Here is an 18,026-nt window from a genome sequence, read left to right on the forward strand (position 1 = left end):
GAAAGACGCTAGATGGCGCACGTGTCCTCTGAGTAATACCGTGGATCCCTCTCCGAATCAGTGGCGCAACAAAGCATGTTTCAAATTCAATTTGTAACGGGGATGGGTGAGCAAACATATCTTAAGTGTAAATAAAAGTGTCCAGAAACACTGCATCTAAAAAGCTCCTCCTTCCCCGGTCTCCAGCTCATTCAGCAATGTCTTAAAAAACACTGCCTCTAGTGGTGAAATACGTTTATAAATCTTAGCCTACATCTATCTGACTTCAGGGATGTGTTTTTATAGTCTACATGTAGAATAAACTAAAGCTTGTCTATAATACTTCATTAGATTAAGTGTGTATCTTATATTTGGCTAATTAATTAAAATGTAGCTTTTGGCACCGGTGTTGCATACATACATAAGGCCAAGGCTTTTATGAAAAAATGTGTCATGATAGCAATTAACAACGCCCAAAGAGTCCTTTTTATGGTTTGGTGTGTTGGTTATGCAATAGTGTCCACGTCTGGGGAGTCGCACATCGCGCAGGCTGAGGAGGAGAGGCTGAGGAGGAGGAGGAGGGGCTGCTGACAGGTAGAGTCGCTCTCCGCGGTGCTGGAGCGTGATCCTCGCACAAAGGGCACACACCTCCGCGTGAACACCAGCCTCTACTCTGGTTAAACCGGCAACTTTTATTTTAATTTTTATGTTTCTTCGTCGCGTTTTGGATCTCAGAATGGCAGTGTATGGATTAACATTGCAAATGCGGACTTATGTGACTGTAAAGACAGCTCGTTCATCCTGAACGTGTCTTTTCCCGCTTTATCTGGAGACGTTCTCTGCTCAAAAGAAAGACGTGCCCCATTGGATTTATATTTCAACAACATGCTATTTGCTGCAAATTTTATATCATAATCTAAACTAAAAAGAGAAAAATTTGGATATGGAGCCTGGAAAAGAAGGAGCAGTCCCCACTTCCAAAGAGGGAATAAAACAGCTCGCTGGGAAGGCCCTCGGCCAACTGTACCGGTAAGGGCATTTTTACACAGCACATCGCTTCAAGCAACTGGATTATGTACAGGAAGATGTGTGTAAAAAATATTGAAAACGAAACTAAAGATAGATTACAGACGTGATGCTGGGTCGAATATTTAAGGATGTGATATTTCCCTGGAGGACAGCCCCTTCAGCAGCTGCTCGAGCTGTTTTTAATAATTAATGTAACACAACGCGTCGTGACACAGGGTCTGAGGATATCTATTACAGTGTGTATCAATCTGGATTTACGCAGGATTTATTCACTGATTTGGCTTTTGATAGGATAGAAGTTATAAACCTGTCATTGAGAAGACAAATTGTAAAATGTGCTATCAGTGCTTATTCGATTGCAGACGGGCAAGTCGGCTAAATTCACTCGAGTGTTTAAATGTGAGTAAATTAAATCATGTGTAGAATACAGAAGAATTCCAGGAAGACGGAAAAAAAGAGAAAACGCCAAACACGATGCAGCAATGAATTGTGACGCAAAGCCAGAAAGAAAAATGCTTTTACATGTGATATGCCAGGGACAAAACGTACTTGGGGCTCTGGCTCATAGGGAATCCTCACTATATTAATTGTTTTTTTTAGTTTTGTTTTTTTAAACGAATTGTTGGCACAAAGAAGACCAGCGCCATTTTACGCACTAGAAACAAATTAAAAGCTGCATTTTTGAGCTGCTTTGTCCTTATGTTGCTGCAATGCGGTATGAAGGTCATGACTTTCTGAAAGTGGACATTTCATAAGATAAAGTATAGGAATAAAACACACCTGTTTCACTACATCAGGCCTATTTTAAATTTTGGAGACTCAATCGGGCCTTTTGGGCCAAGTGTCCCTGAACTTGCAGGTGTAACATTCAGCAAGTCAAATTATTTAGCTTTTTCCCTCATTGTAAAATTTAGAGCTGGAGCAAGGCCTATAGTTTGCGCTGAACGAAAAGAATGCACGGTAAAAGATTTGTGGTGCAGGCGGATCGAGAAAAAGCAGCAGACGAGTGAGGCCATCGAGCTGACGGAGGATGGGAGACCACGCGGGGACGAGGAGCGCCGCACTCCGCTGTGTGACTGCACTTGCTTCGGGCTGCCGCGCAGATACATCATCGCGATCCTCAGCGGCCTCGGCTTCTGCATCTCCTTTGGCATCCGCTGCAACCTGGGTGTGGCCATCGTCAGCATGGTCAACCCCCTTACGGTGCACGAGAACGGGAAAATCATCATCAAGGAGGTACCCCTAAGCCCCGCCCCTTTTCCACACGAAATGATAGCACACAAGTAAAGGCCATTTGCACTGATAGTAATAAGAAACCAACCAGTTGGTTTATGGTGGCATAAAACACAGCTGGCACACTGGAAGCTTTTTAAAAATATAGATGTAAACTGTTGATTAGGCCTTTAAAACGTCTGTGAAATTAGGCCTGTTATGATCATTTTAAATTGAAGCAACTTGTTGTAAAAAAAAATAAATAATACAAATAAATACAAAATAAAAATTACACAAGCACGCTAACCATTTCCATGTTATTTTTTAGAAAGCTAAATTCAACTGGGACCCCGAGACAGTGGGAATGATCCATGGATCCTTTTTCTGGGGCTACATCGTCACTCAAATACCAGGAGGTTACATTTCTTCAAGATTAGCTGCAAACAGGTAGGTTGCATTTAAAATGTAAAGCGTTTGTAGTTGGTTCATGTTTAGTTTTGCGGCACATTTCTGTTGATTCATACAGGATATCAGGATATCCTTGGAGTGGTTTGATGGAGGGCGTGTGACCTCAGAGCAGATAAAATAGGGATTTGGCTGGAGCAGGCGTGCCTTCTCTTGTTAATGAGCTCCCTGGAGATGGCCGTGTCTAATCCTTTATGTTCAGAGACCTGGCAACCAGTGCGCAGCCAAAACGCTGAGTGAAACGTGGTGTAATGACTGTTTTCTGATTCAGCGCGCGCACCAATATTGAACGCAACTAACAGATGTTACATTGAGAATCCAAGACAACGGACTTGTAAATGTCCTTTTGCATTATATTGTCGTCCTTGGCACCAATTATGCCTATTTTTGACATTTTTGACTGATAGATTAAAATAGGTGTGTAACAAACATTAAATAAATCTTGCAGTCTTTAAACACTATAAACACACAGAAGAATGTCGCCTAATGAATCAAAACCCAGAAAGTGACATTTAGAAGGGCATCTAGTTTAAATCATGTGCCAATTCAATATCCCCAAATCACTGTAATCATGTGGCAACAACACTGGAGGGGAAAAGTTGAAAGGAAACATTTTGCAGTTGTCATCTTGAAATATTTAATATGTTTGGATGAAAGCCTAACTACCATATTATATGCATTATGTGCACCTTTATTAGTTGAATATTATTCTTCATTGACACATTGTGTAATGGTTTTTACAGGGTTTTTGGTGCTGCCATTGTGCTTACATCAACCTTGAACATGTTTATTCCCTCCGCTGCCCGAGCGCACTACGGGTTAGTCATCTTTGTGAGGATATTACAAGGACTGGTGGAGGTATGGACACAAGCGACAGATCAACATCTTAATCTTTAAAATAATCCAAACGAACACTTATTCTGAAGCACTGAGCTGTATTGTCCATTCAAATGTTTTATTGAACCCCCAAATTTACTTTGGACTGCATGTTGTTTATGTTTGAATTGCCAGTGGAAATACAGTCCATTAAGTGAGGGTAGTGACCCCATTCATTACAGTGAATACGGCTGGATTATGTACGAACAATGGAAGCTATAGTGGAACACGCACATATTGCTTTACATGGGTGAGATGGCCTCATGTTCACAATGAAACACATTGAACAAAGAACATAAAATCCACTTTATGGAGGCACGGGAGAAAGGACAAATTCGTTCTTTTCAATTTGAAGGTCAGACTGCTGTTGTTATTTTGTTTAGCCACACACAGTGGTTTCAATAGCAGGGAGAGAGAGAAAGAGACAGAGGGGGGGGGAGAGAGGTTGTGTTCAGTGGCCATCGACTTATTACTGCAAATTAAACATTAGCATTTCAGGGTACCTCCATGCACTGGCCCCTGCAATTTGTGTCTATCAATAGTGGATTGTGTGCCACTTAGTGAGTAATGAAGATTTAATGGGAGCAATTCAGTTTTGTTTTCATGAGGTGTGTAGTTAGCTTGAATTTGTACTGACTCACACCCAACACATTACTCTGTATTAGAAAGGTCACGGACAGTACATGCTGCACTGATACAATTTGTCTGATTTTACAGATCTCAAATAACTCTGTATATTTTATTTATTACAAATACTGCCTGATTTGTAATAAGCTGATAGAGACACACTTTAATTGTTGATGATATGAAGTAAACAAAAAGAGGAGTGAAAGGGTTAAACAAATACAAACCGTATGATGACTTGCCCGAGGACACAATAACATTGCATTCTGCTCAGAGACCAAACTGAACCACAGTGAACCTCTCTTCCTCTGCCAATCATTTGTGATTTATTGTTATTTTTTATGAAGTTTAAATTGCTCTATTTTTGTGCATTATTTATACTCATTATTTACTCATTGAACCTTATTGAACACATGTTATTTATTATTTATGCAGGGAGTAACTTACCCAGCCTGCCATGGCATCTGGAGTAAATGGGCTCCACCGCTGGAAAGAAGTCGACTGGCAACCCTCTCCTTCTGCGGTACGTTCAAGTGAAAGATTTATGTCCTCATAGATTTTCATTGTTAGTTTACTATGAAAGGGTTTTAGATTTCAAAATATTGTGTGTAAGACAATATCCTTAAAATAGATTCTCTGAATTCTCTGAATCAGCAGTCACACTTTTGCTTACTCACCCTTCTGTCCCGTTCAGGATCATATGCTGGAGCAGTAGTAGCAATGCCTCTCGCTGGGATCCTGGTGCAGTACACAGGGTGGTCTTCAGTATTCTATGTGTACGGTGAGAGAAAAAATATATTATTCAAAATTGTATACAATGTTTTAAAGCAGTGATTTTGAAATAATTAAATAGTAATATAATATAATGTCGTGTGAGTACGACAGTAATATAATACTGTCGTACTCACACGCAATAATGTCACATTCATGTGCATATAACTGATGTAAATAGAGTGTTTATTTTACCATTATTATTAGTATTATTTTGTCTTATGCTAGCTCTTCATTTTTCCCCTCCATTACTTATTAGGAAATGAGAGGTTATGTCTATAGGAGTTTTTGTTCATAAGAGTTCTTATATTAAGAGTGCTTTTTAAATTTCCTGTAAGTTATCTGTCCTTTTCCTCTGTATCTACCTGCGTTGCAACAATGAAATTTCCCCATGTGTGGACAATAAAGGAATATCTTATCTTATTTTTTTAATATTGTTTTCTTATCTAATCAAGAATTTGTTGCACCAATGGAAAGGCTATCATCTGGCATAACAAAACATATGTCGAATACTCATGTTAATCTCTGAGTCCAAAATTTGTCTGATTTCTAAATCAAAAGCACCAGTTAAATTTGACCAAAACCAAAAAGCATCACAGCAGGTTCTATGGCAGAAAGTTTGTGAACCACATTTGTGATGAAACACAGCTACTAAATGATTGTAACAAACATGTGTTACAACTTACAACCCATGACTAACCATGTATATATTTGTATATATTAGGGTGCTTTGGCATTTTCTGGTATATGTTTTGGATACTGGTGTCCTACGAGAGCCCTGCAGAGCACCCGACCATCAGTGAAGAGGAGAAGCGTTATATTGAGGAGAGCATCGGGGAGAGTGCACAGCTCATGGGGGCCATGGAGGTGAGTCGACCTTTTTGAAAAACCATGTTACCATGCTGCCCAGTGGTGGAGTGGTTAAGGCGACAGCACACATGCCAGGCTCCATGTGCAGCCGGTGTTTGAATCCTGATTTTTTACTGCATGTCCTCCCTTCTCTTTCATCCCCATTTCATGCTAAGCTTTCCTATGTAATGGACCGAAGAAAATATATATATATATATATATATATATATATATATATATATATATATATATATATATATATATATTACTGTGCCAATAATGATCCACCTCTAATGTTTTGTTATCTAACAGAAATTTAAGACACCCTGGAAGAAGTTCTTCACCTCAATGCCCGTCTATGCAATCATTGTGGCCAACTTCTGCAGGAGCTGGACATTTTACCTGCTCCTCATCAGTCAGCCTGCGTACTTCGAAGAGGTGTTTGGCTTTGAAATCAGCAAGGTGAGTGAACAATGGAAAATTCTGTGTGTGCTTAAAGGATATATTGACAAAAATGCATATGAAATGTATTAGTTGAGGTTTATAAGACACATTTGAATGGATTAAAAATTACCTACAATGTGCAGAAATATCACTTTATAAGGGTATGAAAGTTTGAAAGATAACAATGCTTTTTTACTTTGTGTTTAACAAAGCTTCTATAAACTCTATTTCAAAACAAGATTCACAATAATAAATGATCATTTGAGAAAGCTAAGCTACAATGTTTTGATAAAATCTTAATTTCAACACAAATAACAAATTGCACCTTATTTTGTTACATTAAGGTCTTTTACTAGTTAAGATAAGTCTTCAGGAAAGGTCACAATTTGTCTTGTTTATGTGAGTTTTTTTTTTGTATTTATCCTTTTTAGAATGAGTTTATAGTTTCGATGCTAGTTTTATTATTGATCATTTAATTTTTAATTCTTTTGACAACCCTATCCAAGACCACATTTTTTGCAAATGCCAAACAGAAAGAGGAATGTCACAGAAGGGAGATTCTATTCCCTCTGTTCAATAGTACTTGCCCTGTTGTAGATGTGATCCATGAATCAAGCTTTTTTGACAGCTACAATTGAAGTTCAGGATAAATCTGGGGACAGTAATGAATCCATGCAACCTTTTGTGCACATGTAATATTAGATTTGCCCCGAGTTGAAAGAAGTGGTCTGGCTCTTGTCTCATAAATCAAACATGTGTTCATTTTGTAGGTTGGGATGGTCTCCGCTCTTCCTCACCTGGTTATGACTATTATAGTGCCACTGGGAGGGCAATTAGCCGATTATCTACGCACACACAATATCATGACCACTACAACGGTCCGTAAAATTATGAACTGTGGAGGTAAGTCATTGATAATGAATAATCCAACTGCAAAAATAAGTGTTTTTGTTCAAGTGTGCATATTGATGTGTAATAGGTTTTGGTATGGAGGCTACGCTGCTATTAGTGGTGGGTTACTCTCACAGCAAAGGAGTTGCAATATCCTTCTTAGTTCTTGCTGTGGGCTTCAGTGGTTTTGCAATATCAGGTAGGTAGATTTTAGAACACAAGTTTTAAAGAGATATAGAACAACCTCATGATGTTGAAATGTCTTGTGTAGGTTTCAATGTCAACCACCTGGACATTGCTCCTCGCTATGCCAGTATCCTGATGGGCATTTCCAACGGAGTGGGTACTCTGTCAGGAATGGTCTGTCCTCTCATAGTGGGGGCCATGACCAAACATAAGGTATGTAATTAAGAGCAAACCTTGAACTGATGAATGCAGTCGAAAATACACTTATTTAATTGATTAGGGTTACGGCACAAATGTAAATGTGTTTCGTAGCTTTTGCACACATAGAAAATGCCTGTTATAACTTTGAACATCACTGTAATCAAGACCAGACTGAATGCCAAATACAGAGGAAAATTAACACCCAGACCGGGGTTTGTTCCTGTGCTTTAGACCCGGGAGGAGTGGCAGTACGTCTTCCTTATTGCCTCCCTGGTGCACTACGGGGGCGTTGTGTTTTACGGCATCTTCGCTTCGGGTGAGAAACAGCCCTGGGCAGACCCTGAGGAGACCAGTGAGGAGAAGTGTGGTTTTATAGATGAAGACGAGCTGGCGGAGGAGACAGGAGACATCATACAGAGCTATGGCGCTACGGCAGGGCCGGCTAAAAGCTACGGAGCCACTGCCCAACTCAACGGAGGCTGGGTACAGGACTGGGACAAGACTGAGGAGTACGTCCAAGAACCAGCGCAAAAAAATTATGCAGAGGGAGGCTATTCTTAAAAAGGGCAAACTGGTGGTGAGTCAACCTAAATGCACAGATGAATATATAATTATTAGCTGTTTAAATTGTATCAAAGTAACAATGACTATAGTTCAAACGCCAGTGTAAAGAGATGTGTAGTTAGTTGCAATGCAAAACAATCCTCATTAATTCAAGTTATTATAGTGATCTATTGTATATAACATAGAAGTAGTAAACTGCAGGACGATGTGATTTCCCTGTGTTGCTTTTGGGTCCATTCCTGCTAAAGACAAGTCACCTTATTATAATATCAGAAGTCTGCACATGAAAGTAAGGTGGGTTAAATTTATTCTTGTTACAGTTACATTTATGATTGTAGCCCATGGATGTAGTGCCTATTTGAACATAAACTACCATTGGTGTTGTAAAACTGCATAGCCCCACATAGCTGCCAATATGGTTTAAGGAAACGTTTTCATCATATTGTTTTAAATATGTTTCTAGGCACTTACTTTTGTATTAAGCGTGTGTAGAGTAGAACAGTACAGTAATTCCTTAAAGCACAGACTTATGACATCATAATTGGGTGATGGGCATATGATTTTTTGCCAGGGACTTTCCTATCAAACAGTATAGATGAGATTCTCCTGGTCTGACAGTAGTAGAGAAATTACTCCAAACCTCATTGAAGTACTTGAATAACATGCACCAGGAAAAACTGCAGTCGACTATCACATCGGGTCTTACCACTTTGATTGCACTCAGACAGATATAAGTATTCCTAATCTAAAAAGAAGACTATTCAGTTTCTCGAATGTGTGTATGTACTGTATATATCTGTAAACTGTTTCTGTGAGACTATTGTGCACTTGGGTCGTTGATCTGTGTTTAACATGAATATAAAAAGGCCATATTTTTCATGGACAGAACCTTTTCAGGGAGATGTCTGCTTGCAAAAAAGGCCTCTTGATTGAGGCCTATAAATAAACTATAACATTAAAATAGCGTGAGTGCTGTTGCAATGTAGAGTTTTAGTGTGTGTTTGTTGCATGAAGTTGCTCAAATTACTGTTTGACCGTTGGCAGTTCTTATTCAACGTACTGCGATGATGTAGATGAGTGTCTTCTGCCAACATAAATAATAAGAAATTGAACTTCTAAAAATCAGGTGATGGTTGGAGACCACAAGAGATGATTTTGAGTACATTGTTGAATTGATGTTTGGTGTGCATTGCAATAATTTCTGTGAACCAGCTGCCAATCCATCACACCATGTTTTGTAATGCCTTGCTGTATCTAACTGTAATTGTTTTGAAGTCATGTGAGAACATTTAAGTGTTTTATCAAAATACTATTGTCTGATGTCTATTGCTCTCCCAATGACCAGACATAGTATTGCATTTGATTGCAAGAATGCAGTGTACTGTATTTGAACAAGAGGGTTTTTGTGCTTTATTGGTGTTCTTCATTGTCACCAACTTTATTGCCTCTTTGATATTGTCAAACTTGAGTGATCCATGTTAATAGATGGCTCTTCCACCTTAATTTCTATTTGCTCAAAATTGTTGCTGCGAAGGATTAAAAAAAATATTAGAATATAACGAATGTCGACCAAACAATGCTTTATTGGCTTTGTGCCTCGAGTTTATGTAAAAAAGATAAATGTGATTTTATGGCTTCTATAATTGTGTTTATTGAAGAGGTATGTAGATGTCAAAGGTATTATAAAAAATACATTTTATATAAAAACATACAATATCAAGCTTGTTTGTCTTGTGCTTTCTTGCTGTTTGTTGATGGGAAACACATGTTGATTGGTTCCTGGTCCTTTGAGACTATTCGTGCACCACCTAACCAGCTTCCCTCTCCAATCTGTGTCATGCATTTCCAATTCATTCCGTGTTTCTCATTAGGAAATCAATGGCCTTGGTCTCTTGAGTTCAGGGACGAGTATTGGTCCTTGTCGTTCAGTAATTGGTAAAAAGGGATAGGAACTCCAATGCTAATGCTATTACACTGTATCTTAAGAAACTAGAGAGATTTGCTACACCAATACTGTCTGACTTATTGTTTATAAGCTGTATAAAAGGTGTCATGTGGGTGTATTTATAATAGTATGATGAACCCGTTAGCCACATTACACAACAGCAAAAAGCACATGGTTAAAACTGTTCTGTGGAAATGAATCTAGTTTCGAGTACTTAAAGAGGCATTTCAAGTCCTGTATAAATGAAAAAGGCTGAGTCAGCGAGGACATGGACGTTACTAATCACATTCTTTTTATTTAAACAGGCAGGGCCCTCGAGAACAAGCTGTCATTTACAAGAGCGCCCTGTTAACACATACAAATATTTACACAATTAGAAAATTATACAAACTAACACAGGATATGCAGATAAAATGCCAATAAAACATTCAATAAAATAATAAATAAATACATCTATACAAACACACAATATATCTGTGTCTACCTGCGTTGCACCAATGAAATTTCCCCATGTGGGACAATCAAGGAATATCTTATCTGAATATCTTAAAATAATTTAAAACAAAAGCATTGGCACTGAGGATAGTCTTTTAAAAGTACTTTGAATTCATTAAAAGACACAAAACCATTTAAAAGTTCTTTGAGTTCTGTTCCATGGGTCGAGAGCCTTTTCCCTTTGAGATTCTAAAATCAAAAATGTTTTCACTAAACTTGTTAAATAATCAGGCAAAACTATAATGAGAGAGTTATAAATAAGCAAAAGGCATACAAATATTTATGCCACAGTGTATGTATTGCATCAGGAATGGTATGTCTAAACAATTTAATACATAAAGAATAATGATCCAAATTAATTTAGTCTGAAGTCTAGACCACATATATAGAGGATTGACTGTCGACCTCTTGATTATAAAAATTGGAAATGACTTCGCTTTCGATTAGAATTTGATTAATTGCACACTAATCAATTATGTTTAATCAATATGTGAGTCATGACAGTTTTGATAGCAGATGGTAACCCAAGGAAGGGACATACCAAAATGTTATGTTTGTGTGCTCTCTTCTGTTACATAGAGCATTCAGATATTGAACATAACATAATGAAATCCATGTCCAATCAATATTGTTTATGCTCAGCATGTGTAAAACACAAATGTATCTGTAAATATTCTGCTTAAGTTAACATTACCATATACAATTTGGTGCAGAAAATACATGCTGTTTTAAAATAAATAGGTTTAATGGAACACGACGAGTTGGCCACTGTCCAGAGTGTACCCCGCCTAAGGCCCGAAGTCACTGGGATAGGCTCCAGTCACCCGCGACCCCAAAAGGGAACAAACGGTAGAAAATGGATGGATGGATGGATGGAACAACTATCTGTAAATAAATAAATAATTTGAAATAAACATATTTCGAATTTTGCTGACCATTTTATCACAGAATAGCAAATTTTAGGTTTTAGGTTTTTAATTTCTGTTTGTAATTGATTACATCACACTAGGAAATTACCCAGCAAACACAGGGCAAAAACCCATCTAATGTTTTTGACAAATAAAAATATAGGAGAGCGACTTTATTTAGTTGAATTAATGTTTAGATATTTAAAAAAGTTGATTATTTGTGTAAATTCTGCATAAACTTTGACTGGATTGAGTGTCCCTAGTGTGATGTCACTTCCTGTCATTTTCTATAGAATTTTCAACATTTTCTGCACAAATACCTGCCTGATTGGTGTAAAACTATAATGTAAATGTACAACAGATATAAATACACCAAATTGAGTCAAAATTTGAAAATCAGAAAAACCTGTCATATGCCCTTTAATGCCACAGTGTGCAACATCCTTTGGAATGGACACAAGTCGGTGTCATACCTCATCAAGCCGGAGAAGTTACACAGTGCATCTTTAAGTAAACAAACATTTAACACATTTAGCTATTCCTGATCCCACTTGTTTCTTTTGCATCACACGTGAAATCTAATAAAAGTCTGAGCACCTGCTGAAGTGAGAGGTGTGCAGAGTGGAGCTGGTGTGATGATTTTCCCTCTGGCAGATCATTCAACACAAGCCGACAAACCGCAGCCGCCTGCCTCGGAGCTGCTAAATTATTCAAGGAAACATGGAGCCCATTTACTTGCATCACTTCTGCTCTCAACACAAAAGACCAGATTGCAATGAGGCAGTTCGAACATAAAAACATTAACTAATAAGAAGGCTAGATAGTCGTAGTATAGTGTAGTCAGAGAGCAACTATTTGGGAGTAGCGGTTATTATAAAAGTGGAACAAATACAATGTAGTCAGTATGAAAAACCAAACATTTCTCTGGTTATTAACTGCTTTTCCTTCTAGAAATGATGGACATGCAGGAGGCAGATAACAGCAGGTGGTGCTCTGCTGACATCAAGTTTAAACACATGATTGACACTTTAACTGCTGTTTGTTTAGCAGGCCGAATGAGAATTTAGTCATTCATAACACCGTTTTATTTTGACATCACCCAAAACTGACATGAAACGTCACTACTTCTTCCTCCAATAACCTGCTCATGCCAACAGTCTAACTACGTTTTGAATTGTAACTCGGCCTTGTTAATTTGACAGAAAACCCAATTGTCCCGGCAGCCACGTGGAACATGTTTTCTCAAGCCTAACCAGCCGGAATGGTCATGCCTGGTGCACCGGAGATGGGCCTGTTAGGCTCCCAACACAAGTAATTGGAGGATATCTGCCAGGATATTTTCTATGCAACAATACAAGTGCAAGCTACAGTTATGATTAAGTGTTAACAGACTGTATTCTTATATGAACATAAGTCTGAACAAAATGTTTATTAAATCATTCAAATGGCTTGGTTTTTCCCAATAAAATACATAAGAAATATAAAAATACCCCAACAATACTTAACATCAAAGGTAATATTATTCTGTGATACCTTTAGAAGATGGGACATTGTGGGTGAAATGCTGGCCGTGATGGTCGTGGGGCTGGTGCCGCTTGACTCCTGTGGGACTGTAATAGGATGAAGCCCAGCCAGATGAGTGTTTGATGACAGGGGAACACTCGTCCCCTGGGACACTGCCTGCAAGCAATTACACCACTGATCCCCTCTCCTCTTTCCCTCCAGTCACCACAGTCACTGCTGTATGCTCAATGACTTCTTATTCAAAAATAAATTACTTTAAAAAATACATAAAAATCAAAAGTAAAACTGCTCTTTTAAAAGCTATTTGTCAACTCAAACACAAGCACACCTCCTTGTCCTCTATCTTGTTAATTCCTTAATTCCTTTGGCACAACAAATTTGTCCCTTTACAAATGAGCTGTTGTAAATTAAAACAGCACAACTCTAATGCAACAGAAAACTATACTGTTACCGTACACTTTAATTAAATAATTCCTCGTGAAGGAAAATCATTCTTTGCATATGTGATAAAAAATAGGCAAAACTGTGCCATGTGTAATGCCGTCACTGTGAATGGAGAAGAAAAAAAGAAACAAATACAAAACCCAGATTGATTCTCCATCTTGCTTTCTAGAAAAATAAATATAGTTGAACGTACGTGAGGAAACCCAAGCTGGTCTTCGCCATCTCCCCTCCCCCATGGCACACACTGTTAACAGCTTCTACACTGTCCTGTGGCGCTCTCACAGACAAAGGAGGAGGAGAGGCTGATAAGATTTTACACGATACTGTCAACGATAGCACATAGCACTACAAGCTCTAAATTGATTTAAACATCAAGATAATGTGGGCAAAGCTGAGGCTGTGAGTGGTGGGACTACACAGTGGACATACGAATGACTGATTTAAGACGTCTTTACGTGTGATACTGGCTACGTTCACTAGCACACCAAGTATCTGACCATTATTTGTATATCTGGAGTTGTTGCTGAGTTTATGACATGTAAACATCTAAATTTGAGCGAGTAATCTGATTACATTCTGACTCATGTAATTATGTATGTAATCATGATCAGATTTCTAATGAGGACGTCAATAATTTCCTCTGCAGGTATCTGATTTTACTGGTTGTGTAAATGTAGGCAGCTCAAAGGATCTAAAATAAATAGGGATGGCTGTGTTTTGCATGCACTATTAATGTGTGAAGAGTAGCTAGTCTCTAAAAACAAATTAAATGCAAGAAAAATTAAGATATGGTATCATCGCAACGTGTATCTCAGTTGACTATAGCAATAATGTAAAGCAATCAATTGTGGGTGTAATAATTCTTGATGAAACTCAATCACTGGCTTGATATGATATCCTGTGCAACGGCATTAGATATAAAAATTACAAAAGTATTTCTTCATTACAGTCTTCCTCTCATTCCTGCCGGCGTGCTTGCTGACGGTGGCCTCTCATTACGGGGGATGCCCTGGCTGGGACACAGGTGTGCGCCGGCCCCCTCCCGCCTGTGTGATCTGTCACCGGGGCCCAGACAGAGGGGGCAGACTGGAGCGGCTTAGGCACGTGCCGCTGTGGGACAAGACTCTCCCCTCCGCCTCCCCCCCGCCCCTCGAGAATGCCTATTCACACACCAGATGGGGGCTGGATTTGAGTTTTAATGAATGCTAGCCTTCAAAACCTTCCCTTCCCTTTATTACCACATGCTGACGGAAAGCAATCTAACTGTGGAATTACATTGTGCTGGTGGGGTGACAAGCTGTGGGATATGGTACAATGATTTCAACTACAATTATTGCAAATACTTAAAAACTGGTCAACCCTTTTGTTGTACCAGAAAACAACCCAATAATTTTCAATTTAAGGTTGCAAAAAGGGCAATTTATTCTCATTTAAGTTTGAATTAAGTGGGTGAAAAAAGGCTGGGTGTGTAATTTGAGGCTTTAAACACAAAGCTTTAAATAGGAGATAAGTGTGTACCCATAAAAAAACTTGATATATTTCCACTGACACCCTATAAATACAAGCATATTTCAAGTTTAAACACGATTATAAATTTGACACAAAAAAAAACATAAACATCACTATAGCTGACAATGTGTTAAAATGTTTGGAAATGAAAAAAAAAATCAAAATAAAGTACATACAATTTATTAGTACATTAAGAAAAGCATGGGTGAGCATTGCGCATACATCAAAGTATTTAGCATTAGGACTAAACCCGGACCTTAACCAGGACATGACCAATCCAAGTCTAAATCAGACTACACTGGAGAAGACGCTGAAACTGAATCACTGCTGTTGAGTGCATGTTGTTGATTGGCTGCAGATAAATTGGGTGTGTACATGTGGAGCCCTCTTCAGTGACCCATGTCTGCCTCTATGTGACTGGCTGGTGGCGAGTTAAACGAGCCGTGCACTGTTGGTGTTTCCCGTCTGCTGCGGTTAAGGCACACCGTCGCCATCGTTGTTAGAGCTGTGATTGAACACGCCTCATGTGGCTAATTGATCCCTCGCCGCACATTTATTGACATATGTTCATGAATTAGAGGCCCTTTCCAAACTATCAATTTAAAATGAAGATGTTAAGTTGCAATTAAAAGCTATACGATTTTCTTCTCATTTGATTACTCCTGTTATTTTATTATTTTTCCTATATACGGGGTACAACCTGAGCAATGGCTTCAGTCAATTAATTTAATATATTACCAATTCTTGTAAACAGTGGAAGAAATCAGGAATACATGAGAATGAGCACCAAGAAGACGTGACAATTAAGTAGTGATCATAGCCGACCATCCCGGGATTGAACCTTGTGTTGAGCTGGAGGAAATAAAATGAAAAGTGCTGTAAGTGAAATCTTATTTTATGTTCAATTTTCCATAAATGACAAACGTCTGTTGCAAAAGTGTCTAGACTATAAACCCTACTTTGTTACTTCATGTTCCCCATTGTGTGCATTAATTACATCAAAATAACACTTTAAATTGTAAACCCTGAGAGGACATTAGATACCATGTGATAATGTGGCAAGGACAATTTTGTGAAGCTGAATGAAGCCATCAATCTCCCGAGATTAATTTTCTCACCGACAATTAAGATAAGATAAGATAAGATATTCCTTTATTGTCCCACATGGGGAAATTTCATTGAAAATTATTGAGTCAAGTCACACACTGCGGCTGGTTCTAAAGGAGTGCAAATGCTACCATCTGTTCAGAGCAGTGCCGCCAACAAAATGTCTTCTTCCAAAAGAAATAAACCACTTTTAGTCCAAAAAGACAAAAAAGTATTGCAATTTATTCTTAATCCATACACAATTTATGTTGGCTTGACCTGAAATAGAAAATGATTCCAGAATGGTTGTGTGCAAATAAATAATAAACAGTTTTAAACAGCTAAAAATCAACACCTGAGCTTTCTTTCAGGGAGTTGTTAACATTATGAACGAGTCATTTCTTTGAAAATGTCTGCCAGTAGATCTCCCCAAATACTCAGCCCTCTGACATCAAAATCCCCATCAGTACATTTTAAAGTCTTCAGCTCAGTTTCCAAATGGTCCCTCAAAGAAACGCTGGCTTTAAACAAGGCTACAAAGTGCTCCGTCAGATTCTGGAAAGATACAGAGGGGTTTTTGCTGACTGGAATCCACTGTCTGTTATTTAAATCATACTCCATTTCTTTGGCCCACTTTTTGAGGACTTCGCTGTACATGTCTCTAAATCGTAAATGCTTTTCAGCCATGTCTGCAAGATGTGACGAAGGCAGTGAACGACACATGTTTTCAAAAAAGTTGCGCTTTAGCCCCAGCCAGTCCAAAATGAATATCGATTTTAAGTCCATTCTTGATTCATTATGTAAAGCAGCACCAATTATTACACAAAAATGCGGCTCTCCTTCTTCATATCCTTGAAGAACCGAGTCCAGAACCTGGTTTGCTCTATGACCATCACTGCTGCTTTGCTTCAGCACAACATCCAGTTTTTCCAGAAGCAGTTCAGCTTGAACCTCAGCATCAGGACCAACAATCGCTGGCACGTGGACAGTCCTCATCACTTCACAGGCAGACTTACTCTCAATAACCGCGCTGCAAATGCCTCTTGCATCCTGATAACTATTCCCATCATTGTATAAATGTGTAGGCTCATCAAACAGCATCTTCATCATAGATACAGGAACGTGCATGTTGCGTAACAGTCCATCCATCAACAGGTTCTGACAGCGGGACAAGTCACTAAACTGGAGCGCGGTGTGGTCTGGGAAAACTGGACTCAGGCTCTCGTTTGTCACCTTCAGCCGTCTCTCCAACACCTTCCGTACGGCAGTGTTGTGATGGAACCGGTTATGGATGTGCTGGCAGTACAGGGCCCAGTGAAAGGCCCTGGACAGCGTCTGCTCGTCCCATCGCGCCACAGCGTCACTGTGCGTGGCCACGGCCAGCAGCTCCACGGTGCTCGACACGTTTCTCACCATCGCCTCCATGTGGCGCTGTGCGAGCTCCACGGCAGCCTCGTCTTAAGCTGGCGCTCCGCAGACGGTCATGCTTTCAGCCTCAGATACATTGCCTGGATGGAGGGAATGATAATACTGTTAGAATTACTGATACTATATTAGTTCGCCGTGGAAAAAACGGTGTAAAAACTAGTTACGCCGGGTTTTAACTCAGCACTAGCCAAGCAGGCAAATAACCGTAACTTAAAAACTGAAGCTTTCATAAATCGTGTAAATTATTCACCACTTTATTCAGAGGATAACGTGTGGTTCTGAGGAAAAATGAGGGACTCACTGTGTTTAATTGACTTACTTGTTGCTAAAAATCCCCGTGTTGATTTTTCTGAAGAAGCACTTCCGGTTTCACTTCCGCGCATGCGCTGCTTGTTGATCGCTTGGCCAACTTTTCTTTTTTTTTTTAATTATCGAATTTGGTTTTCATCATGTTCCTGATATATTTTTTTCCGATAGGTTGAACGTAAGTACATTTTGAGTAGAATTAATATAAATGGCATTCCAGCAAGTCGACTTTTTAATATTCAGGCAATATGTTTTGCAAGAGAGAGCAATAAACTTGTACTGGGACGACA

The 18,026-nt window shown here is 38.9% G+C and overlaps 2 protein-coding genes across 3 annotated transcripts; one reads left to right on the forward strand and one right to left on the reverse strand.

Annotated features, from left to right (window-relative positions):
- The first annotated feature begins 556 nt into the window (after positions 1–556).
- LOC140348606 (vesicular glutamate transporter 2.1) lies at positions 557–9,816 on the forward strand. Of its 2 annotated transcripts, none has more exons than XM_072434587.1 (12): positions 557–1,008; positions 1,989–2,244; positions 2,549–2,667; positions 3,429–3,543; positions 4,621–4,708; positions 4,880–4,966; positions 5,681–5,823; positions 6,118–6,267; positions 7,020–7,152; positions 7,229–7,339; positions 7,412–7,539; positions 7,759–9,816. In XM_072434587.1, the coding sequence occupies exons 1-12, from the start codon at positions 923–925 to the stop codon at positions 8,086–8,088; spliced, it is 1,746 nt and encodes a 581-aa protein (XP_072290688.1). In that variant the 5' UTR covers positions 557–922; the 3' UTR covers positions 8,089–9,816. The 2 variants fall into 2 exon arrangements, with proteins under 2 accessions (XP_072290688.1, XP_072290689.1); XM_072434588.1 differs by having other exon boundaries at positions 961–1,008; positions 1,976–2,244.
- Positions 9,817–16,211: 6,395 nt separating this feature from the next.
- fancf (FA complementation group F) lies at positions 16,212–17,495 on the reverse strand. Its single transcript, XM_072434590.1, has one exon. The coding sequence runs from the start codon at positions 17,425–17,427 to the stop codon at positions 16,387–16,389; it is 1,041 nt and encodes a 346-aa protein (XP_072290691.1). The 5' UTR covers positions 17,428–17,495; the 3' UTR covers positions 16,212–16,386.
- Between the last annotated feature and the right edge of the window lie 531 nt (positions 17,496–18,026).

The sequence above is a fragment of the Eucyclogobius newberryi genome, unplaced genomic scaffold (assembly GCF_026437365.1).
Source record: "Eucyclogobius newberryi isolate DKJ021-1_F unplaced genomic scaffold, fEucNew1.0.hap1 SCAF_7, whole genome shotgun sequence".
NCBI lineage: Eukaryota > Metazoa > Chordata > Actinopteri > Gobiiformes > Gobiidae > Eucyclogobius > Eucyclogobius newberryi.

Coding starts and splice junctions, on each gene's coding strand:
- LOC140348606 (XM_072434587.1), top strand. CDS start 923: ATGGAGCCTGGAAAAGAAGGAGCAGTCCCCACTTCCAAAGAGGGAATA. Junction 3,544..4,620: donor TATTACAAGGACTGGTGGAG/GTATGGACACAA, acceptor TTATTTATGCAG/GGAGTAACTTACCCAGCCTG. Junction 4,709..4,879: donor GGCAACCCTCTCCTTCTGCG/GTACGTTCAAGT, acceptor TGTCCCGTTCAG/GATCATATGCTGGAGCAGTA.
- fancf (XM_072434590.1), bottom strand. CDS start 17,427: ATGGAGGCGATGGTGAGAAACGTGTCGAGCACCGTGGAGCTGCTGGCC.